The 25,077-nt window shown below is 34.9% G+C and overlaps 1 protein-coding gene across 8 annotated transcripts in view; it reads left to right on the top strand.

Moving 5' to 3' along the window:
* MIPOL1 (mirror-image polydactyly 1) overlaps window positions 1-25,077 on the top strand; it is a 318,590-nt gene that overhangs the window by 41,905 nt on the left and 251,608 nt on the right. For 6 of the 8 annotated variants that reach the window (XM_045900733.3, XM_045900736.3, XM_045900731.3 and 3 more), the window contains exons 2-3: window positions 23,864-23,997; window positions 24,589-24,667. The exons of 1 other annotated variant lie outside the window; for it this stretch is intronic. In XM_045900733.3, the coding sequence (XP_045756689.1) occupies window positions 24,649-24,667 (19 nt within the window). In that variant the 5' untranslated portion in view covers window positions 23,864-23,997; window positions 24,589-24,648. Of the gene's footprint in view, window positions 1-21,134; window positions 21,223-23,863; window positions 23,998-24,588; window positions 24,668-25,077 lie in introns of all 8 variants that reach the window. One more of the 8 variants, XM_064570967.1, reaches the window with a different exon arrangement.

Genomic DNA, 25,077 nt, shown 5'->3' on the forward strand with positions numbered 1-25,077 from the left:
CAGCTGATGTGAATTTGAGTTGCAGACCTTTGAAAGGTCTAGCTTGTGGTGAAAATTTCTTAAGGACCCTTTTTCCTACTCTGATCAATACCAGGAAAGATTTCCCTGCAGTCCTTTAAGTATGAGTAATGGGTTAAGTTTATTTCTTTGATGTCTTTGCATTTTTTCCTTCTTTGGTAGCTTTATAACTTTTGGGGTCATACCTTGTATGGAAGCAATGTTTCAGTATATTCTACCTTGGGTCACATTCTGGGATTTATCTTTTATAGATCCTCAAAAGGACAGGAAAATCAGTTACTTATGTTTGGCTAATATCCATAGACTAAAGCAGATCCTGTGCTTTGCTTCTCTCATAGGTTAGATTCCCTATGAAATAAACTTTGAGATTTGTGTGTAGGAGGTTTGCTAGGGGAATTCTGTCAGGGACAACGTCTGTGAGGAATGAGAGAAGCAGGAGTGAGCAGAAGGAAAAGCTGAACTGCAGTCAGTTGCAGGAAAGATTTCAGTCAATCTTTTTGTCCTTTAGAGATGTCTCATCTTGAGCAAAGGGTTTGGCTTTTATACGCCCAAATAGACCCTCACATTGAATGCAGGCCATTCTGAGGGAGGAGGCATGATTCTGGATGAGGTGGTTCTTTTTGTCTGAGGGCTGGTCCTTGTAAAGGACGTAGCTGAGAGCCTTCAGCAGTCACATTCTTAACCAACTGGGGGAATTATAGCCTTGATACGGAAAGAGATTTGGGTTATGTACTATAGCATCCACTGTAGTTTCCCCTCTGAATTCTTACTTTAGCTATTTGTTAGCCTTATAACTTCTTTTCAGATCATAGATTCTTTTTATTTATGTTTTATCCGGTATTTTTGTTCTTGTTTCCAAGGTTAGTTCAAACGGCCTTGTTTGTTACATTATGGGGACCAACTCAGATTAACTTTTTATGTAAGATAGAACTCTTTTCCAGCTTTGCTTTACTATGTTGTAAATTACATTTATATTTTCCCAGCTTTACTGACGTATGGTTGACTAATAAATTATGTATTTAGGTTGTACAATGTGAATGTTTTTTAAGGTGTACAACATGATGTTTTTATATACACATACATTGTGAAATATGATAGAACTCTCTTAATAGATTTCACTTTACCATTGACCATTAATACTTTGACTAAACTTTTTGTTCTTTGTTTCTCTTTATGGTCAAGTTTCTTATGAAATGATTCTGAAAAGTATTATGGTAATTTAGAAAGAAACCCAGTAATCCATTTTTTGTAAAAGGGCAGTTATTGGGGCACCTGGGTGGCTCAATCGGTTAAGCATCTGCCTTTGGCTCAGGTCATGGTCCTGAGGTCCTGGAATCGAGCTCTGTGTCGGGCTCCCTGCTCCACCAGGGAATCTGCTTCTCGCTCTCTCCTGTCTGCTCTCTCTCTCAAATAAATAAATAATCTTAAAAAAAAAAAAAAAAAGAAACAAACAAAAGGGCAGATTATTAAGAAATTCTCAATGAAGTCCATTTACTACACAGAGAATTAGCAATATTTTACATTAGATTATTTCTCTTAATATGAAAATGGTATAAGCTGGATCATTGTCATAATGAAATAGGAGGAATTTAGCATATTTAAAATAATGAAAACTCAACTATCAGAACATTCTAGGTAAGTTCTTGTTCATGGTAACAGATAGCCTGTCAGATCTAGCAACTATCATTTACTAATTCTCCAGTATTTTCATTAAATATTGTTAAGCAACTAAGAACCCAGTAGCCTGTCTCTCTAACAAGTAGTTACAATACCAGTTATAGTGTGTAACTTTTTAAACTTTTATTTTCTTTAGCAATATTGCTCTTAATTCTGTCTCCGCCAGCCTGGGCCTCTGATATTTCATGTGGAGTAGGAAATGGAGATGAAGGTATCAGCAGACCTTTCTCTTTTCCACAGAACCTCAAGCACCTAAGAAGCCTTTACTTCATCTTTTGCAATTAATAATTACCATTTTTTATTATGCATTGACATTTATGTACTCCTGTTAATAGCATCTTGTTTGTGTTATGAAATGTATTAAGTATCCAGAAAAACACAGAATAATAGATGTTATTGAGCTACCCAGATTTGGCATAAATGTTTTCCGTTTTACCCCACTCTCAATCTCATTTGTCTTTTCTGTGTTAATCACTGTTAAAAGTAGCTTTGAATTTTACCAGACTCATTTCTATGTATTCATTTATGCAAACACACATCCAGGTGTCAAAATAAATGCAGTTTTTAGGTTTTTTAAAAAATATTTTATTTATTTACTTGAGAGAGAGAAAGAGCGAGAGCACAGAGGGAGAGGGAGAAGCAGACTCCCCCTTGAGCAGGGAGCCTGATGCGGGACTCAATCCCAGGACTCTGAGATCCTGACCTGAGCCGAAGGCAGATGCTTAACTGACTGAGCCACCCAGGCGCTCCAGGTTTTTTTAAATATAAATGCAGTTATTCTGTACATATTTTTCTATTTCTTTCATTTTTTAGTATATTGTAGAATATCTTTTTATGTCAGTCCATATTGATTTACCTCATTTAGTGAATGGCTTTTTAAATATTTTTATTTTAGCGCATTACTTAGTATATAATAGGCACTCAGAAAATATTGGCTGTGGTTGCTCTGTTAATATTATACTATACGGTCTGGATGTATCAAATTTCATTTAGCCACTTACTTATAGAGTGACCTTTAGATAGTTTCCAACATTCCAATCTAATTTTTATATATTTTTTTAGAGTATTTCTTTTAGCTGTCCCCATTTTTATTTATTTATTTATTTATTTATTTATTTATTTATTTTTAAAGATTTTATTTATTTGACAGAGAGAGACACATCGAGAGAGGGAACACAAGCAGGGGGAGTGGGAGAGGGAGAAGCAGGCTTCCTGCTGAGCAGGGAGCTGGATGTGGGGCTCGATCCCAGAACCCTGGGATCATGACCTGAGCAGAAGGCAGACGCTTAATGACTGAGCCACCCAGGTGCGCCCCCCCCCTTTTTTTTAAAATCCTGGAGATCAAGTAAGTTTGCTTTTCATTTAATTCATTTAATGAACCTATAATCCCAATGTTACATCATATCATAATGGCAGAAAGATTAAAATCTTGTGGCCAGTTTAAAACTACAAGTTCCATGGTGATTAAAATATTCAATACTCCTTCCTGAGTAAAGGTATAAGTTTTCTTCAGTGTAGTGGAGGCATATGCTGTTTTACTAGCTTAGGCATGCAGTCCACTCTTGGTGTAGATTCATCTTTCTAAACTGACTGCCAGTCTTGACCAGTCTTCTAGAAGAGAGCACCCTCTAGTGTTCCTATGTGGTGTAACAAGTATTTCATCCTGATGAAGTGCTTCTCAGAACACCATTTGGGCTTGGTTCAATAATCTGGATCCATCCCTAGGGCTCTTCAGTTGCTTCTTGATTGTTGGGGCCAGTGTTGACAGAGCTATCACAAATCCTGTTGGCATCGAGTGCCTGTGGCCTGAGTGTAATTTAAATATAATGTGCACACCCAAATGTATTTTGTGCCCCAAGAAATAGTCAGTTGGGTGTATTTCACTTTCAGATTAAGTTTGATCTGTGTAAGCCACAGGTTTACTACAGCAGCCCTTTTCTGAGTTCTGGGCGTGCATCTATGCATGATGTGTAGCCACCATATTGTTTCATATTCACTCTTTTAGAGACCATTTTTATCCTATGAATGCTGTTCCATTTGCATTCATGCCTTTTATAATCAAAAGAACAAAGCAGCAGACTATTTACACAGTAAGTGAGCTGCAGCAATATTTTTGCCCTCAGACCCCAATTACTTTCTCAGGAGGGAGTGTTCTTGATTGGTGGCAATACAGTACACCAGTTGCTACCTGTTACAGTCATCCCACCTGAATCAACTACGAAGGAGCCATCATGATAAACATAACAGAAATGTGACTCAAATGACAATTCTAATTTACTACCATTTAGGTGAGTCATTGAGAGGATTGTCCTTGATATCATCTCTCTACATCACTTCAGGTTGTTGTCATAAGTCAGCATTTGTTCAGTTCTCATATGCTAGAGTTTATGGGTCAACCACTTTCTCCCAGCCTTAATCATTCTGATTTTCTTGCTCTCAGAAGTTCTTGTTGGGAAAAGAATAATAGCATCCTTTCTTGTGTCATAGCTCATTTCTACACTCCCTTACTATTGGCTACCTTTTATTTCTGTTTCAAATTATTACTGTTTTAACCTGTATTTTTCCTCCCCTATGGAATGCTCTGATTTGGCCATGCTGCCTGTCCATATGGCAGACCCTTAAAGCAGCCTTGCTGAGACCTTTGCTTTTGTTTGTTCCCAGGAAAATTTTATACAGTTTGATGAATCAAGAATTATAGGATTGTCTCTTGTTTGGTAATGAAGTAGTACATATGATTAATCTTAATTTAGCTTTGTGGGGTGAAATAATGAGCCACTCCAAAGTTTCCTTAGGAACAGGTACAAATTGTGTGTTATGGATAACTTGTCTTGTGCAGCTGTCTCTCCCTCTGTTGGCACTGTTATCCTTTTGTTGGCACATATTAGTCTGGGAAGGTGAAAGAAACATTTGTGAGGGCGCCTGGATGGCTCAGTCGGTTGAGCGACTGCCTTCGGCTCAGGTCATGATCCCAGGGTCCTGGGTCTAATATGGTCCACTTGCTGCTTTTTTTTTTTTAAAGTAGGCTCTATACCCAGTTCGGGGCTTGAACTCATGACCCTGTGGTCAAGAGTTGCATGCTCTACTGACTGAGCCAGCCAGGCACCCCCACTTGCTGAATTCTTAAAGCAGGAGTTCCCTCAACTTTTTTTCATAACGTCTTCAGTATCTTAGTAATATTTTCATGGTGCTTCTAAGCTGCCCCCTTCTGTTCCTTCACATTGATTTTTGCATGGTTGCTTTTTATCCCAGCAATGCAAAGATACGAAATCATTGAAAGGCTGTTGTAGCCCATTTGTTTTGAGACTTTCCAGATTATTGTTGCACATTCTTTGTTGTGTATGATCACTGTTATCTCTGTCCGTTTAGCTCATGTTCAGCTAGTATTTTTACAGAGTTTCCTTGAATGTCAGGAGCACTTCCAGTCCTTGTAGTTTGCATCTGTTCTCAAGGCACTCCTTTAACCCTCAGCTAGGTTTGCTTTGAGCCTAGTGATCAGCCTGAAATGAAAGCTTAAGGTCTTCTTAGGTCTTTCTTGAACATGCCAGGTGGCTTTCTAAATTCCCTCATATACTTAGCTGCTTTGCATTTCTTAATTTCCCGGAGTCTCCCCTCAGCTTCTCCTCTGGGCTTTAGGTGGTCTATTATATGTCTCCATTCTTCTTACCGTGGGTGTCAGTGGGTCTGTAGTTGCCTTGCAGCTTTTACAAGCAATGTTTGCGCCTTTACCCACCTGAGTTCCAAGTTAGGTGATATAGAGGCAGGTGCCTTATATCAGTCCTTCAGGTATTCCCCCAGACAGGTTAGAACAGATTATGTACAATAATTTGCATATCAGGTCTTCTCTGCTGTCCTCTAGTCGAAGGAGGAAGCTGGGAACCACACTGCCACTGTTTAAGAACAAGACCACCATTGCACTAGGGAATGGGCAGGGGAAGAGTAAGGAGAAAATGGCACAAAACTCTCTTACCATTTTGAAGATGGCTTTTTCTTGATTGGGTGTTTGCTTGGTTGCTGGTAACTTTTGACTGTTTTCTAGAGTTCCAACAAAGTTGGTTCAGACAATTCCTGCTGGGTTTTTTTGATGTTTCTTTTGGGTAATGAGAGCTTGGAGCTTTCTAGTCTGCCATTTTGCTGTCATTCCTCCTACTGATTTTTAATATAGTTTCATTCAGTGCAGTGCAAGGGAAATAATATCATTTGTCCTATCTTTGTATTACTTGTGTGATCCAGTGCTCGCTCATTCCATGAATTCAGGAGGCTAGTTCTAGAGGTCTGGGGCATTTGCCTCAGCATTCCAGCCCCCCTCTGAACTAGCACTTTACTTTTTTGATAAAGTTTCATAGTGATAGATGGAGACTCCATAAAGGAGTGGTTTTTTTTTTGTTTTTTTTTTTTATTGCCCAATCATCCAGGGCCATACTGTACTAGAATGACCTAAGATTTTGTGAATATCCAGATCTTAACCCCAGAGGCCCATTTTGCAGATTTTCCTTTACTACCTTCTACCATGGTTTTACTGTCTGCAGGCTATATATGGCTGATTTTCAAAAACATTGCAACTCTCAAGCAGGCAGTAACGGTAAGGGATTGACTCTCTGGCAAAAACCAAAAACCAAAAACCAAAAAACAACACCTTATTTGTTGCTTCTGGGCTTGTTTTGTTTTGTTTCTGTTTAAATAACCACATTTCAGGCTAAAAACATGGCATCTCTGATCTTGGAGTTGGATAGAGAAAAATGCCTCTTGCCGGCTGTGATGCATTCCGTTACAGTTAGGGAACTTGCATTGTTAAAACAAGTGGTATATTTTGCCTTGGCTGAGAATCATAGGGTTCACATTGTACAGCAATCCAAACTGGGAGGTCCTGAGGGGACATTTATGTCAGTGTCTTCAAAATGGTGAATAGGCCTGCATGTGAATGCAATGAACTCCTCCTGAACTTACCCCTAGAATACACTCTTGCATAGGACATTTCTGTTATCAGTAAGCTCTCCTGAGCGGCCTTCTCCTTATTTGAATGATTCTTTACAGCATCTAGGACATGGTGGGTATTTCTTACCTCAGGATAATTTGGTGACCTTTGATGACCTTTGATGATAGGTGCACTTTCTACCAGTACCCAATAATAAGATAGCTGTAGTCTTTAAAAAGGTCTATCTTTAACACTCGCATCGGGCAGCTTTCCAATCTCTAGTGATCTGAGAGTTTCTGAGGTATAATAATCGGTTTCTGCCCAAGGCTCCTGTCTTCCTTCATGTGTCAGTATTGAAGATACTTCTAAAATAGTTTGAGCACTGAGATCATAATGTTCTAGACTCTAGGACCTAGAGGCACTGCCTGGGAGACAATCCTTTGTAAATCTTCAATTGATTATTTTGGCTGAGAGCCTTACTCATATTCAGATTTCTTTTTCTTGACTTTATTAAGAGGCTTAGCCATATCTTTAAATGGAAGATGTTGCTTTGCCAAAACCCAGATAGTCCCACTAGTCTGGGATGTCTATCTAGGGAAAGGTCATAAGGAATACTAAAATATTTTTCAAAGATTAAGTATGTCCTTGGTGTTTCTAGCACACATTATTCCCAAAAGCTTCACCTGGCCTTGAGTTTTAGTTAGGCTTTATTAGCCATGTTTTATGTCACATGAGTAAGAATGCAAAAGAATTCCATTGTTTCACATCTTTTCTACCAGTTTGCCTTGTTAGAGCTTTTAGTTATGGCCACACTGATTTATGTGTAATGTGTGATATCTGATTTGGCTTTAATTTATACTTCCATGACCAGTAATTCTGGGAACCCTTACATGTTTCTAAGCCTTGTTTTAAAAAAACTCTTGTCAAATGGATGTTCTGTTTATTTGCCCATTAAAAAATACATATATTGTCTGTCTTGTATAGATTTGTAGGAGCTTTTAAAAACATTTTTTTGAATCTGAGTCTGTTATCATTAAACATGTTATGAACTTCTCCCAGTCTGTTGTTTGCCTTTTCATTTCTCATAATGACATCTTTTGATGAAAAGAAAAATCTTAATTTTAACGAAGTCTTATTTGTCAATCATTTATAGTTAGTGTTTTATGTATACTTTTTAAGAAATCTTTGCTCATCCCAATGTCATTTAGATATTCTTCCTTGTTTTCTTTTAGAAGCTTGATTGCTTTAGATTCTACTTTTAGGAGTGCCTCTTGATTTCGGTTCAGGTCATGATCTCAGAGTCTTGAGATCGAGTCCCACCTCAGGCTCCGCACTCAGTGGGGAGTCTGCTTGAGATTCTCTCTCTCCCTCTCCCTCTGCCCCTTCCCTGCCCCTGCTCTCACTCTCATATGTTCTCTCTTTCTAAAATAAATGTTTAAAAAAAATACCTACTTTTAGATCTGTGATCTAGCTCAGATTAATTTTTTGGCATAGTATGAAGTAAGGATTGAGGGTAATTTTTTTCTGTGTGGATATCCACTTGATCCTGCATCATTTATTGAAAAGATTAGCTTTTCCTCACTACTGTGGATTATTTGCCATAAATCGGGTGTGTGTGTGTTTGTGTGTGTGTGCAGGTGTGTGGGTTTGTGTGTGGTGAGGGTCTATTTCTGTACTCTTTATTCCACTGAATTATTCGTGTATCCTTGCACCAGTGTCACACTGTCTTAATTTACTTGGCTTTATAGAAATAAAAGCATATGTACTGAGAAGAAAGAAATAAAAAATGTCTTTATTAGCAAATAACATAATTATATATGTAGCAAATCCTAAAGCCTCTGTAATAAAATGAGCAGAACTTGTAAGTGAATTTGGTGAGGTTGTAAGATTCAAAGTCCAATACAAAAATCAATTGTATTTCTATATATAGCAAAGAACATTGAAAAAGTGAAATAAAACAATTACATTTATAGTAGCATCATAAAACATTAAATACTGGGGATAAACTTTATAAAATATGTGCGAGGCCTTTATACTGAGAAGTGTAAGACATTGCTGAGAGCAGTTAAAAGAAGACATAAATAAAGAGGTGTGCCATGTTCATGGATTAGATGGTCAAACTTAATTCCTTCTTAATTCATTTATCTCTGTCAAAAATTCCAGCATGGGATGCCTGGGTGGCTCAGTTGGTTGAGCGGCTGCCTTCGGCTCAGGTCATGATCCCAGGGTCCTGGGATTGAGCCCCGCATCGGGCTTCCCGTCGGACTTCCCGCCCAGCGGGAAGCCTGCTTCCCCTCTCCTACTCTCCCTGCTTGTGTTCCCTCTCTCGCTGTGTCTCTCTCTGTCAAATAAATAAAATCTTAAAAAAAAAAAAAATTCCAGCATGCTCTTTAAAAAAATTTATAAGCCAACCCCAATATTTATATGAAAATGCTCAGGGCCTAGCCAAGTAATACTTTAAAAGAATAACAAAATTATAGGAGTTATACCACCTAATTTCAAGACTTACTGCAAATCTCATGTAATGAAGGCAATTTGGTTTTAGTGAAGGGATAGACATGGAATACTAAAAGAGCCCAAAAGTAGACCCACACATATATAGTTAACTGATTTTCAAGTAGGTGCCAACGTAACTCAGTGGAGAAAAATAGTATTTTCAAATGGTATTGGAATAACGGGAAAAAAGTAAACTTTGATTTTTTGCCTTATGACTATACAAAATTTGAAATCAATCATTGATCTAAATATAAAGCCTAAAACTATAAAACTTACAGGAGAAAACAAAAGAAAATAGCTGTGATCTTAGAATTGGTAAAAATTTCTTAGAACTTAAAACATGTTAAGCTCAAAAGAAAAAAAGATGATAAATTGGACTTTATTAAGATAAAAATATTTCCCCATTAGCTAAAATGAACAGGCAAGGCACAGCCTGGAAGAAAATATTTACAATACATACATTTGGCAGAGGACTTGTTTTCAGAATATATTAAGAATTCTTACCACTTAGTAATAGGACAAGCAATTCAATAAAAAAAAAATGGGCAAAAGAGTTAAACAGACACTTCACAAAAAAAGATGTATGAATGGCCAACATGCATTTGAAATGATGTGTATAATCATTAAACAAGTAATGCAAATTAAAATCATAGGCTATAACTGCATACTCAAGAAAATTATTAAAATCAAGAAAACTGAAATAAGTCATTGGGTGTAATGTACAGCATGAAGACTATACTTAATAATACTGTATTGTATATTTGAAAGTTACAAAGAATAGATCTTAGAAGTTCTCATCACAACAACAAAAAATTTTATAACTATGTTTGGTGATGGATATTAACTAGACATTGTGATCATTTCATGATATATACAAACATCAATCATTATATTGTATACCTGAAACTAATATAATTTTATGTCAGTTATATCCCCCCCAAAAAAACTGGTTAAGCAAAACACATTCTTTTTTTTTTCCAGGTTGTATGAATAGTAAAAGATATATATATGTGTATATATATATGTATATATATATATAAATATAAATTTACACATTTATATTTATAATAAAAACTGGTTAAGCAAAACACATTCTTTTTTTTTCTAGGTTGTATGAATAGTAAAAGATATATATGTGTGTGTGTGTGTGTGTGTGTATATATATATATATATATAAATTTACATATTTATATTTATAAAAAGACTGTCCATACCAAGTGTTAAGACTGTGGAGCATCTAGAACTCTCACACATGCCTGGTAGATGTGTAAAATAGTATAACACTTTAGGAAACAGTTGGGCTATTTCTTACAAAGTTAGTATGATCCAGCAATTCCACTCTTGATATTTATCCAAGAGAATTGAAAAACCTATGTCTGCAAAAAGGTTTGTACCAGCACATTTGTTACTGTTTTATTCATAGTAGCCAGCAATTAGAAACAACCCAAATACCAGTTTATAGGTAAATGGATAAACAAATTGCAGTATGTTCACACAATACAATAGAATATTACTGAGCAATAGGAAGGAACTACTGTTTTATACAACATCAATGAATCTCAAAAATTTATGCTAAGTAAAAGCATTCAGATACAGAAGAGTATTGTTAGGGGCTCAGCTGAGCTGGAGAAATCTGACAGGCTAGGTGTCAGAGTTGCAGTTTAAAACAATAAGCCGAAATGAAATTAACTGTCAAGCCTTAAATCACTTTCTATGATAGTATAAGCAAGAAACTAAATGGATAAAGCACTTGGGACGCCTGGGTGGCTCAGTTGGTTAAGCGTCTGCCTTTGGCTCAGGTTATGATCCCAGGGTCCTGGGATGGAGCCCTGCATCAGGCTCCTTGCTTGGCGGGAAGCCTGCTTCTCCCTCTGCCTGCTCCTCCCCCTGCTTGTGTGCTCTCTCTCTCTTTCTCTCTCTCTGACAAATAAATAAAATCTTTAAAAAAAAATTAAAAAATGGAGAAAGCACTAACCTCCCCACTGTTCAATTTTTTCCCATGGAACAATGCACCCATTTGAGGATCAGGTGGATCAGCACAGACATGGGGATCATCTCACTGCCTAGGTAGCTCCAAACGAAAAGCTCCTGTACATTTATGGGCCCAGGTTGGCCAGTGGGAGGTTCAGGGGGTGGGGGTGGGGCATAGGGAGGAGGGAGAGAGTGAAGGACTAGGAGTGGAAAAGTACTGTTCACTAAGCCAAAGCGGAGAAAGGTATCCTCTCTCCCTAACCCTTTAAGGACGTCTCCTGGGGGAGGGTCCGGATAAAGAGATCTCTGAATGTCTAGGAATGCAGGTTGTGACTACCTGTGGCCAGCCACAGGGGCCTGAGTTCTTGACAGCAACTCCCTTTCGATACTGCAGTGCATTGGTTTTGCTAAGTCTGGTGTGGGGAGAGCAGCTTCTTCCTGTGAGGTCTGCCAGATGAAGGCTTTCTAACTGCCTATGATTGGGTTTACAAAATCACACATTTGGTTTTTGGCCAGGAGCTGGACTCCTCAAGTATACATTGTATAAGCCCATTTATACAAAACCCTGGAAGTAGCATCTAATTTATATAGTAAAGGAACACAGATTAGTGGTTGCCTGGGATTGGGGAGTGGGGTAGATTTATTGCAAAGGGGCATAAGGCAACTTTTTAATGGGGTTTTTTGTTATACCATTGTAGACAGTGTCAAAACTCACCAAATGTACACTTAAAGTGGCTACACTTCTGCATGATGCAAATTATATCTCGAAGTTGATTTTAAAAATAAAGAAAATTTTTAAAAAATGGTTTAGTTGAATCCTAAGAGTACTGGTGAAAATATTTATGTTTACTACAACTGGTAATTTTTAACTATACTTTATGAATAGGACTACTATAGTGTAAATATGTGAAACTATATGGGTTGGGTCAGAGTATGTTATATGCATGATTTTATCCAGGCAACTGAAAAGAAAGTGATAACGGAAAGAATCTTGACTACTCTCTGAAATTTGTTTTCTTATTAAACTAATGTTCTTTTTATACTTAGTTCACAGTGCATTACTGTGTTATAAAACTTTGTCATATAATGTCATGAAGCTATAAAACCCTTGTGTCTTAAAAATATGCCAATGTGTTTTATATTGTAGTAAAATGTACATAAGATTTTACTATTTTAACCATTTTTAAGTGTATAGTTCAGTGTCATTAAGTGCATTCACATTGTTATACAGTTGTCACCCCTATGCATCTCCAGAATGTTTATTTTCCTTTTACTTAAAGAGTCAAATTTCTCTAAGGTTTGTTATGAAATCTTTTGTCTAATTCTTTTGAAATATACCTCCATATTTCTGTATGTTTATGTTGCTGCTTCGTGATCCCCCTACCCCAGTCTTATCACAATTCCAAGACTTCCTGAAGCTATCAAATGTAGGGAAGATGTTTATCAGTCATGTTTTAGGACAGAAACACACACACGCACACACACACACACATGCACCCCCTAGGTATTCTAAGCAGAAAGGGCTTTAGGACAGAAACACATACACACACACACACCCAGGTATTCCAAGCAGAAAGGGCTTTTAGTACAGGGAATTGTACCTTAGAAAATTATTCCAAGTGCTGGAACAGACATCAGAGACCATCTCTGAACGGTGGTTCAGGGTCCTGATATTTCTGTTGCAGTCTCGAGGTCAGTGAGCTGCAGCCACCACAACTAGCTGTACCAGGGGCTCATACTAGACATCAGACGGCAGACTCTGCCACTGGAAACATTCATGTCTGTCTGACTTTACATGCTGAAAGCAGACAGATGACCTCTACCTTACTTTCTTCTTCCATATCTTGCTGGAGTACATCTGCTTGATAAAAGCTTTTTTTTGCATTCAGACCATGAGCTGCAAAGGGACAGCAAAATGTAATGGAAACCTCTTTCAAATGGAAAGAAAGTGAAAGTTGGGAGAGCCAATCCAAGTAACCCCTATAAGGTCTTTCTGATACTTCTGCCCCTGGTACACACACCTTCACTTTCTGTTTTCTCAAGCTTCTAATATAGTTATATTGTAATTATTTAGAAAAATATATAGTGTTTCCATTATTATGGTCATGTAGATGCTAATCATAACTAATACATGTAGTATATTTTGATTATTTTCCCTTCCCCCTCCCTTGCATAGCTATTTATCTTGCTGCTTAATTTTTTGTGTGTTTTTATTGATTGAATCCCAAACTGTCTTATCATTTATTTGAATCTCTTCAGACGCCTGGAGTTTTCTTAATGCTTTCAACTTTGAATGCTTTCCTTCTATGTCTGGTGTATAGCTGTTATCCTGTGGTTTCCCTCACCATGACCTTATGTATTCTTTTGATCTCTCTCCTGAGATGGACCTCTGTTTTCTAAAATCAGGGGCTGCTTCTTTCATGTTTTACTCCCTTGTTTTGGTGGAGCACATTCTCTACCAGCTTCCCGAGAAAGAATGTAAAGGTAGGGTGAGGTGATGTTTGCTTTTTGAGTTCTATTCATTTCTGTTTCTATGAAGAAATACGTTAGGGGTGCCTGGGTGGCTCAGTTGGCTAAGTATCTGCCTTTGGCTCAGGTCATGATCCCAGGGTGTTGGGATCCCTGCATTGGGCTCCCTGCTCAGCAGGAGAGTCTGCTTCTCCCTCTCGCTCTGCTCCTCCCCCTCGTGGTCCGTCTCTTGCTTTCTCTCCCTCAAATAAATAAATAAAAATCTTTAAAAAAAGGAAATACTTTATAGAACATTGCTAATCCATATTTGTCCTGTATTCTGAGTGTTATCGTATGCTTTTGGCCAGTAGGAACTAAGACTGCAGACTGTACTACATGCACTCAGCCTTTAAATGTGGCATTACATTCTGCCATTTGTTTTGATTTTTAGCAAACAGTTTTGATCAGGTTGGTAACAAGAGATGTGCAACTAATAATGCTGGACTATAAAAAAATGGAGAAATAATATCATGCTGTATGTTAACAAGCAATTATATTGGTGATTCCCTGTGGCTTCATGTAAAAGTTGAGGAAAAGGGAGAACAAGGATCAGCAGTCTTAGCATTATTAAACATTTCTTGATATTATGAAGGGTATTATATGTATCACTCTGATTTGTAGCTAACAAAACAAGGTGCCATAATTTCAGGGATTTGAAGAAAATGAAAGATCATTGCCAAAATATGATGTTGGGAATGCATCTCTATAGGAATTATGCAATATTGATACTGTGTAGCTCTGATTCAATTTTTCTTTTAGAGTATAATTATTTTGCTTCTCCTTTCTTTTTTCTGTTCTCCCCTTCTCTAACCCTAATTAAACATATGTTAGAGCTTTTTATCTTCCATGATTCTTCTTTCTCATATTTCCAACTCTATAACTCTGTGCTGCATTCTAGGGAGTTTCTTCCCTTTTGCCACCAAGTCATTAATTTTCATTTCCAGTGTTTTCTATTCACTTCATCTGTTGTTTCAACTTCAGTGAACATATTTCTCATTTCTGTGATTTCTACTTCGTCCTTTTTAATATCCATGCTTATTTAATAACTGCCCGCTTGTATTTAATAGTTGTTTTGCTTTATCTATCTGGCACTTTAAAAATTATACCTATTTTGAAGATTGATTTCAGATTGCTTTGTTTTCTCTAATTCAAGTGTGAATCCCCACCTCTCTTTTTTGTATGTCTATATTATTTTCTCTTACAACAGATTCTTTCATATTTTTTTATAGTTTTTTTTATGGCTATGAGCTTATTTTCAAAAGATTTTATCTTGTAAAGGAATCTAGTTCATGACCTACTTTTTTTTTTCCTTTTAAATTTCTGGCTGGACTATATGATGTCAAGTTGTTATGTTAGTTGCTTGCTTTTAAAGTGAAGATTTGGATTCCTTACCCACCCTGGTGAAGGCTTTTGGTTTTGATCTTGGGTAGCTAACTTTTTCACCTATTTTGGCAGGTACCTTGTGTCTGGCTAAGATATTGAGCAGGTGGTTGGAGATTATCTGATTGCTCTTTAAGGAAGGGGAAAGTCGATGTAGTTGAACTTTAACCTTTAAGCCAATTTGGTCTTAACATTTTCATGGACTACTTGCCTTCAAGTCCCACTCTTAGTTATGATTTGATTTTGACATGTGAATGTTGACCTTTCTTCCTTTTGAGCTTATCTGTGGTTTAACATTTATTTAAAAATATCTTAGTTATGGGGTGCCTGGGTGACTCAGTCGGTTAAGCATCTGACTCTTGATTTCTCCTCCTGCCATGATCTCAGGGTCATGAGATCAAGCCCCACGTCTCTCTCTCTATCCACCCCCCTGTCACTTGTGCTCTCCATCTCTCTAAAAATAAAAATAAAATAAAAATGTTTTAGTATTTTAAAGTTTGGAATGGTAGAGTCTCTCTCTATCCACCCCCCTGCCACTTGCGCTCTCCATCTCTCTAAAAATAAAAATAAAATAAAAATGTTTTAGTATTTTAAAGTTTGGAATGGTAGATATCAGGAGGCATTCCAGCAAATGCTTAATTGTTTCAATCAGAATGAATTTGGGTTTGCAGTTCCTCAAAATATAGGGTCAAAAAAGAAACTGGACCTGACCTGTGACTAGCTGTCATTTCACCTTAACGATTACAGATATATTTATTTCTTTCACTGGTAGGAAGAGTTATTGTTTAGTAAAATAGTTTTATTTTAAACATTGTGATGAGGTATAAAATTTACCTAAATTTGTTGGTTCAAGTATAGACTTAACACCTATTAAATGGTGACAAGTGTTGAAATTTTGAGACATGGTGTTATAGTCATCAGTATTTCTGCTTATGAATCTTCTGTGTAAGTCATCTTCTTTTTAAAATTACTATGCCTTTACAAAGAAATATGACTGTTCTACAAATGGGACACATCCGCAGGAGTAGAAATAAATATTTTGTAAAGTAAAATTAGAGAAGATTTCAAATTTATATAGTTATGACTCCAGCAAATGATAAACTTGGTTACTTACATTGCAAGTCAGTAAGTAGCAGTAGCTAACTAGGATGTTGCTTCAGGGTATAGCAGATGGCCTGTAAGTAGCTTGATGAGGAAAATGTTTGCTAAAGGTGACAGAGTGTACCTACCCTATTTCCCATATGCACTAGGTCATTGGAAACATAAGGTCTTAGCTTCAGGAAGTTGTTAAATTTAAGGTCAGGGAGTAATTCCAAAGCATTTTAATAAATAAAGTACATATCCCTTAGCCGATAATATTTTCTTTTCAGTTCCTGCATGCTAAGGTGAAATTTGTAGGCTTTTTTCTAGGCAAAATGCAGTATAGAATCTGTGTGGGGTGTGAGTATATATATTTGTGAAAAATGTGCAGTATTTGTTGCATGATGTATTGTGTGTATATATATCAGGCATGAGATTGTTGGGGTTTTGATAACACTCATATAAAATGGAACACTCATTGCTGGTCCTGCGAAAGATTATTTAATGGCTTTTGCCAGCAAGTAAAAAATGCTGTATATTCTCCTTTATAAAAATTACAATGTGTGTTTTAAACTATTTATTATGGAAAACTAAATGTACAAGAGTAGAGAAACAATAATGAACTCCTATGTACGCACTGTGCAACTTCAACAATTGTCCTTCATTGTTCATGTTAGTTAGTTAGTTGTTTCATCTTATTCTGCCTGCCTCATGAATCCTGCTCCCCTTGCCCCCCTACTTCCACCCCAGGATGATACGTACAAGTTTGTGTTACATACTTCCACTAGGAGGCTTATAATGTTTGATGCTGTTTTGTAATACTTTGAATATTTATGGCAGTTTTTGGTTTCTCTTCATTTTCTTCTCAGTTTTTAAAAGGTTTTCTTACACAATTGGTAGTATAAAATGTCAAATTGTTTATATAGCCACTTTGTAGTAATCAACACATTGTAGAGATGCAATTTTCTTGAAAGAAGTAAAAGTCATATTTTTAAGTGAAAGATCTTCAGTGTTTTTTGAAAAATGTCTTTAAAAAATTAAAATCACACTGCTTAATTTATTTAATACTTTAGAACACTGTACAATTGTATTACTATTAATTTTGTAAGTAGTATTTTTAATTCAGTTGATTTGCCATTTAGGAATTTTTTTAAAATGTGTTTTCTAAAACAGATTTTTAGTGAACATGGACTTCTGATTCTAAGAAACTCTTTATATAGTATGATGAAAAGAGATAGTGCAATACTTACACATAATTTATGGTGGAAATTATAATTTTAAAAGCAAGAAGAACAAAAGTGTTTCTTGAAGGAAATTGCTACATATAGTTTGGCTTATATTTTTCTTTTCATACTGTATTTTTATTATTTTATTATTAACTATGGAATATCTATTTTAGAACCATATTCTTACTACTTACTTTTCATTAGTGAAAACATTTAGTAAGAATGACTCTTAAGAAGTTACATGAGCTTTTGCGGTTCTTCAGATAAAGGAGACTGATAGCTGTGACTTCCTAGATATTGAAAAAGAAATTAGAGCTGTAAGCCTAATGTTTATTTTACTGTTTAAAGATTTTGTGTAATTGTATTTTGCAGCCTAGAAGTCGTCTTTAACCTCCCAATTTAAAAAGGCAAAATGCATAGTTTGCATGCAGCACTGTCCATTGAGAATGATTAGGTACTCTAATTTTAGTGAATGGTGTAAACATTTATTAGTTATACAACGTATGAATTGCTATTAAGTGTTCAAAACACCAAAGTATGACTGTTGTTATTGAAATATGTTGATTTTCATGTATGTGCCTGTATTTGTTAATGTCTCTTAGTATGAATTATTAAATAGCTTTTTGATAAAATCTGTTAGTAATCATTATGATGCCTAATGAACTAATTAAGACTTTATGTGGTTATTTTTACTTTATTTTAGAAAGACATTTTCTGATAGCTGTTATTTCATTTGATTTCAAGTGGCTACTCATACCAGTTGTCATTGTAGATTGATTTAACTTGCTCTTATACTTTTTTACCTTTGATATGCCAAGAACTTCAATTGGTTGTGTGGAAATACAAGCCTTTGTGTGAAGGAGTAGATAATTGCATCAGAACTTGGCACCCACATGAATCTTACAAAAACAGGCTGTTTGTTCCCTAGAGAAACTATTCTATAAGCTGACTTTGTTTTTATATTCTGTTCTGTGGTAGATTAAGTGATTTAGTTTAGTTTAGCCTAGGGCAAAACGTTTCAGGATATTTTAGAAAATCCTCTATCTGATTAGCTCTCTGAAAATAATACTAGTTTTAAAGTTTTGCTTTTTAAAAATTTATCAGTAGGCTATGCAATGCCATTTCTGTTATCAAAGTGTCATTTGTAACTGGCACTGAAAACAATCACAGTGTTCCAAGTGGTACATTGTTTTGCCCTCAAAGTTTTAAAAATGTGAGAGCCATTTATTTTAAACCAAATATTTATTTCTTAATTTGACGTCCTTCTATGACCTTCAGTGATGAGGAGTAATTTATCTTTTTTGATAGTAATTTCTTGATTACTAAAGCATATAACACAGGGGAACTATGTGAGACATACAATAGTCATAATATAGAAAAAGTTATTTTTATTATAAACTTTTAAACCTTAAAATCCTGAACATTATTTGTGTAACTCTTAGGAAACTCATTTATTTTAAACTTTTCAAAAAAAATTCCTACCATATATTAGTTTAATTTTAACTTTTCACTCTACTTAAACCAAGCAAGCAAGTAAGCAACCATAATGAAGTATAATTATAAAAGATTAATTAGGCAATAATTTTTTCAAAGTTTCAAGGGAGTCATAAAAATTATGTCCTTTATTCATTTTAGATCTCTCAGGTGTAATAGTTACAAATAGTTTCAACAAATAATTTCCGGTTCAATTCAAAGGTTATTAATAAATATTAAGTTAAAAATAATACATGCACATGTTTAAAAAATCAAATTATACAGATAGATATAAAATGAAATAAAATACTACCTTCTCTCATTCCTCAATATCCCCACCTCAACTCTTAGGTCCTTTTTTTAGAGTAACCACTGGTAAAAATTTCCTGTGTATTTGCTACACCTATTCAAGCATGTATGTATATGTAAGTATAATTTTACATTTCTCTCTATTTTATTGTAGTTATGTTTTGTTCCTGCATTGTTTTGGCTAAAGACATATTTTGGGTAGGAAATGTATATGTCTTATTCATCATTTTATATCTATCTCCTAGAATAATGTCTGACACATAATATATAAGTGCTTAACAGATGCTTGTTGAAAGAATCTTCCACACATAGTACATGTATGCGTTTATATGATACAAATTTTATAGATTTGTTTTATGATTATACCACATTTTATATTACCAGTTTTCAGTTGATGAACATTTATGTTAGGTCTGTTTTCTGCTAGTCATTGATCCATCCAGCCATCCATCCATCCACATGTCTGTTCATCAAATATATACTGCGTACTTAACTGTATGCCAAACACCTTCTAAGAAAGCAGATGAAGGAATAAATCCTGGGCTCTGCTTGCATGTAACTGACATATACATAGTTGATTGAGATATATCAGAAACGATGAAATAAAACCTAACCAAATTAGTTTCATGAAGGCAATAGCATAGATCATATGATGAGAGAGGAGTTTATACTTTAGGTAGGATGGTCAGGCAAATGAAATAAAGAAAGATGGACAGACTAAATGATGAGAAAAATAGTTTAGAGAGCCAGAGAAGAGAATTCTAGGCAGAGGAACTAGTAAGTATAAAAACTATGAGGCAAGAATGAGCTTGGTAACTTCAAGAAACAGAAAGAAATCCAATATGACTAGAGCATATTTTCTCTTACAAATAAATATGGCTTCAGTGAGTCTTTATACATAAAAATATATTTTACATATTTTTTTAAATACTTTTAGTAGTAAAACTGAGGGATTAAATAGTGTATGTATTTTACATTGTGATAGCTATGGAATGGGACCTCTTTTATCCCTTACCCTTTCTCCCTAAACTTCTAGCTTTCTCTGGCTCTGAAGAACTTGGGTTGTCTAGAGCTTGGTAGGGAATGGGCTGTGACATGAGGCACTGTGAGTGAAAGGAATTCTTTTTGGAAGAGAATGTGCTGGGAACTGTGAATGTTTGAGAGACTTTTGTCTAATAAGATGAAAATCCAGTAGTGGAACATATGCATATATTGTGTATGTTGAGTTATGTGATAAAATATTTGGCTCTCAGAAATGCAGAAATTATCTCTACTTTCACAACTAGCAAATAGAAAATTCAGAATTTCTTAGTTATTATTGGATACGAGGCAGTATTACAAACGAGTCCTAGTTTGACACTATTGGATTCAATTTACAAAAATTTGTGATTATAAAGATGTGTTATGAAAAAAATGCCATTAACTGAAGTCAGTCAAAAACGTTGCTATAATATGGCTTTTGTGGAAGAAGGCAGGAAGGGCATCTCCTATTTAAAATAAGTTTTTAAAAATCCTGGGTATTGTTACATTGGTGAATCCCATTTTTAAATAAAATGCCTCTCTATCAAAAAGGCATTTTTTTTTTAAAGATTTTATTTATTTATTTGACAGAGACACAGAGAGAGAGGGAACACGAGCAGGGGGAGTGGGAGAGGGAGAAGCAGGCTCCCCGCAGAGCAGGGAGCCCAATGCTGGGCTCGATCCCAGGATCCTGGGATCATGACCTGAGCCGAAGGCAGACACTTAATGACTGAGCCACCCAGGCGCCCCAAAAAGGCATTGTTTTAATTTTAAAGGAGAAATGTCAAAATCACTTAAAATTTTTTAGGCAGATTAGAAATTTTAGACTGGTCAAAGAACACATTTTGTTTCATGAGGTGTTTTACTGCTGAGTAAACAAAGAGTCAAGTCACATTTGAGATCATAGAGATGTTTGTTTAAATTTTTTCAATCTTCATTTTTTTTGATAGGGTGAAGGTAGGAAATTTTGGCCGATACATTCAGATTCCCATGTACCTAGAGAGATAAGGGGGTATGCGGTTTCCTTAATTATTATTTATTTTTCCTTTTTTCTGTGTAATAAGACCATTTCCTTTGAAAATTAAAAGCAACTTGAAGGAATGAGGTTACGAATCTGTGATGGAGAAGATCTTAATTTAACATGCTAATGTGGTATGTTTTATTATATTAAAGATTTTTTTAAAATCTTTTTTTAACCTTGGTAATTTTTTCCAGCAAAACTTATAAACAACCTTTAGTTGGAAATTGATTTTATTTTGCTACCTGAACCTGGTATACATTAGTAATGATAAAGCAATTAACATATATTTTGTCTGTGGTATAATAAGTTAGTATTTTGATTAAGGAGGCTAATTTATCTGGTGTCTACTGTAAAATCCTCCAGCTAGTTTTAACATGAATATATAATTTTTAATTAAAACAAGTTCTTGATACCAAATCTTTAAGGTGAGTGTAAGGAAAGGAATTAGTATTTTATTAGTCTTATCTTTTGTCCTAAAATGAATAGGAGTATAAAATATGTTGCATTTTTACAGAAATCTTCTATTCCTTTTATGACATGTAGATATATAAATTGTAATTATTTGAATCATTAGAACATCTAATTTTTGCTTGACAATATGCAAATGTGCCATTAAATCTGTTTTTTAAGATTTTTCCAGTTTAATGTCTGAATCCAAATTCATAAAGAGTTGGAAAAATGAGATGTCTGAGCTATAGGATTCACAGGGATTTCATATGAATCCTATTTAATCAGGATAACACTGTTATTAATATTCATAATGTCAGCTGGAACACAAATGACGGACTATGGGGCCTAAAAATTTTACTTGGTGAATTTATTAAAAGTAGCTTAAAAAATTAATGGAATTTAACTAAAGTTGGTGAATATGAATATCTTGTGTTAGCAGAAAAAAAATCTCTATTAGAACTTTCTTTAAGACCATTTTGCATTGATGTCTTTTGACAGATTTCATTGGTACTTAAAGAAGAAAGATGCATGAATGGTCATTTAAGAGGATTTAAACACATTGGCACATTAATTTTTACATGAATAATAAGTACTTTCCAAAAGCAATTAACTTACAGTGTACAAGATATGAATTGAAAAATAAGACTGTGACATCAAGGGCAAAGCAAATGTGCTGTACATTTTAAACTTAGTGGCAGGACTTTTTTAATATTTTGGTTTATTTTATTTTTATAGTTTAGATAGGATGTGATTTAGAATATGGTTATTTTAATACATTTGAAAGCATATTAGAAGAACAATAATGCTTCCTCCCTCCACAAAAATATCGGTAGTATTAAACATTATCCTCTGCAGGTATTGTTTGAATTTATTGGAGAATTAAGCATTTGTTGTGCTGTTGGTAATATCTGAGAATATATTCAATTTTATAGACAGTCAAAAGGATGATTCTGATTGGATTTAGTGATTCAAATACTTATGTCTTAACACAGATTTGTTGATTATAGCATAACTTAAATGTGTAATAAATAACCTTCTTAAAGTTTAGTGTAAGAAGTTTTGTTAAGGTCATCGGAGTAGTGTACGAGTCAATTTGTTCTGAATTTTAGCCTAAGGAAGTAAAAAGTTGGGAATGGTGTTAAGTAAAAACAGAATGCATTTTATTTTGTGTACCACCTGTTATTCTTTATGTTCTCAAATGTGCTTATAATGACATACCAGCGCTCTAGTTTTTATTTTATTATTAACATTCATTAAAAACAATTAATTTTAGACCATTATGTATAATTAGAATAACACAGTATTTTGTTTCATATTTTTCAGAGATTATTCTTCATGAAAATTTTCATAATTATGAACAGCATAGTTGATTTGTTATCTGTAACAGTCCACTTAGGGTTTACCAATGAGAGAATATAGGCATTGGCCTGGCAGTCCAGACGGGTACTAGAAGTTTCACTTGTAGCCTGTCAGTGTTATATATGAGTGATTTTGTTTCATTAGGCACAATAGATATTGCCTGGTATGTTTTGGGACTCATATTCAGAGTTTGATTAGAAAAAGCATTAATAACCAGGTGTGTAGAAATGATCACAGTATAAACTATATGTTAATTTTGCTGTATAAGGTATGAAATCAAATTGATATATTGGTTATTATTATATTTTCTAGTAACTTTTTAAAAGTTAGGTTTTGGGGAAGTGGTTTTTGTTTTGTTTTTTGGCTCTGAGATATTCACTTACATGCCCAGGAGAGGGCAGCATTTTACTATATCAGGCTCCTAAAAGAATTAGCCCTGCTTAGACTGTCAATGTTTCTTGTAATTACTCCCAGTATATTTGTTGCTTGCTTATGAATTAACTTGCATTTATGGAACTAAATCATTTCAATCATTTAATTACACCTGAGGAGCTGAACTATAATTGCTTGCTTCCAACTAGGATCTGATATGGCTTGAGCAGTATTAATTTGGTGTTTACTTTTCTGAGTGCTAAAAGCATTAAAATGATTGTGCAATGGGATTACATTTTACTAATTGCTGGCATTCATTAGCTGGGTAAATGATGAGGAAGAGTGACTGTATATTGCAGAGGGATAAAATTATGGTTTTAAATAGTATATTACTAAGCACATTAAGGCCTGTAAGACATGTTTTAAAATACTCCAGAGGTTATTAAAGACTGTATTTTCTACATGTCTTGCTATATGAATCTCTTATTAAAAGACTGCAATTATTATTAACCTTTTTGGGCAATATGTAGGGAAATGGCTTCATTGACTGGGACATATTTCTTTGATATTAATAACTTCCTATATTTTCAGCTAATCCAAAAGTAAATGAGGAACTTAGAAAAAGATTGCCAACTCCAGATCAACATATTTAGAGAAAATTGGAAAAGGAGAAGCTTACTACAGCTTTATTTGAGGACTTTTTAAAAGAACGCAGAGTTCTAGCTGTGAGTAAATCAAATTTTATTCTCCTTAAAAGGCATACCAAGAAAAAAAAAAAAACGCTTGCATAGGTTTTGTCATGTTTATTATGAAAACAAATGGAAGACAAATATCAATAATTCCATAAGTTAGTAATAGTCATTATGTTTTTTAAAAAATTTGAATAGTATTTTAAAATTATTTTTACAAGTATAAAATGTTTCATATGAAAATACACATTGTAAATTCAAATCAATAAATTTGAAATTTTTGGTATTAAGTTTATGACATATAGGATATAAATTTTATTTTTCTTAAATTGTTGGAGTTAGAAAAAACTTAAGTTGAATTAAATAAATAGTTCTCTAACCTAAGTAGTGAGAATGTCTAGAAGCTTAACCTGAACTGTATTTACTAAAATGTAAGTGTGAAAGAAAGAATCTTTCTCTGAGTAAAATGATTTAATTTCACCTGTTGAAATATACAGTTAGTAGTCCCATTATAGATGTTTTAGAAAACCATTTATCCTGTAAAATCTCTGTTAAACAAAGGTAAGGTTTAGGTGTGTTCTGATATATTGTTTTAAGTTTATTTATTTAGAGTTGGCTTTATTTTAGCTTCAAATCTTGGAGCAAAAACCAGAGACATTGCCAGAGCAAACAAGAACAGAAGTATAAATGGAGGACTGGTCAAAAGGTAAGGACTTTCAAGGTATTAATACCAAACCCCAGGTGTTGTGCTAGTTCAAGGCACTGAATGAAGTGTGTTTGTTCTAACCAATATATTAGATGGAGGCAGACAAGCGCACACGCACACATACAAAGAAAGAGGCACACACAAAGAGACACAAAGAAAGACACACAGAGAAAGAGAAACACACAGAGGAAGAGATACTGAGAGAGAAGGGGAAACAGAGATGCAGGAAGAGAAAGAAACACACACACACACACACACAAAGTGATCGAGAGAGGAGATTGAGAGAATTACTGGGAGAGAGATGCATACAGAGGGCCACACTCAGAGAAAGAAACACAAACAAAGAGAGACACGGACACAGGGAGGGAGAAACGAAAGTCATGAGGGAGGCACAGACACACATGTGGAAG

Source organism: Mirounga angustirostris, unplaced genomic scaffold, assembly GCF_029215605.1.
Source record: "Mirounga angustirostris isolate CCGP_5_RB_7025 unplaced genomic scaffold, mMirAng1.0.hap1 SCAF_9, whole genome shotgun sequence".
In the NCBI taxonomy this organism is placed as follows: Eukaryota; Metazoa; Chordata; class Mammalia; order Carnivora; family Phocidae; genus Mirounga; species Mirounga angustirostris.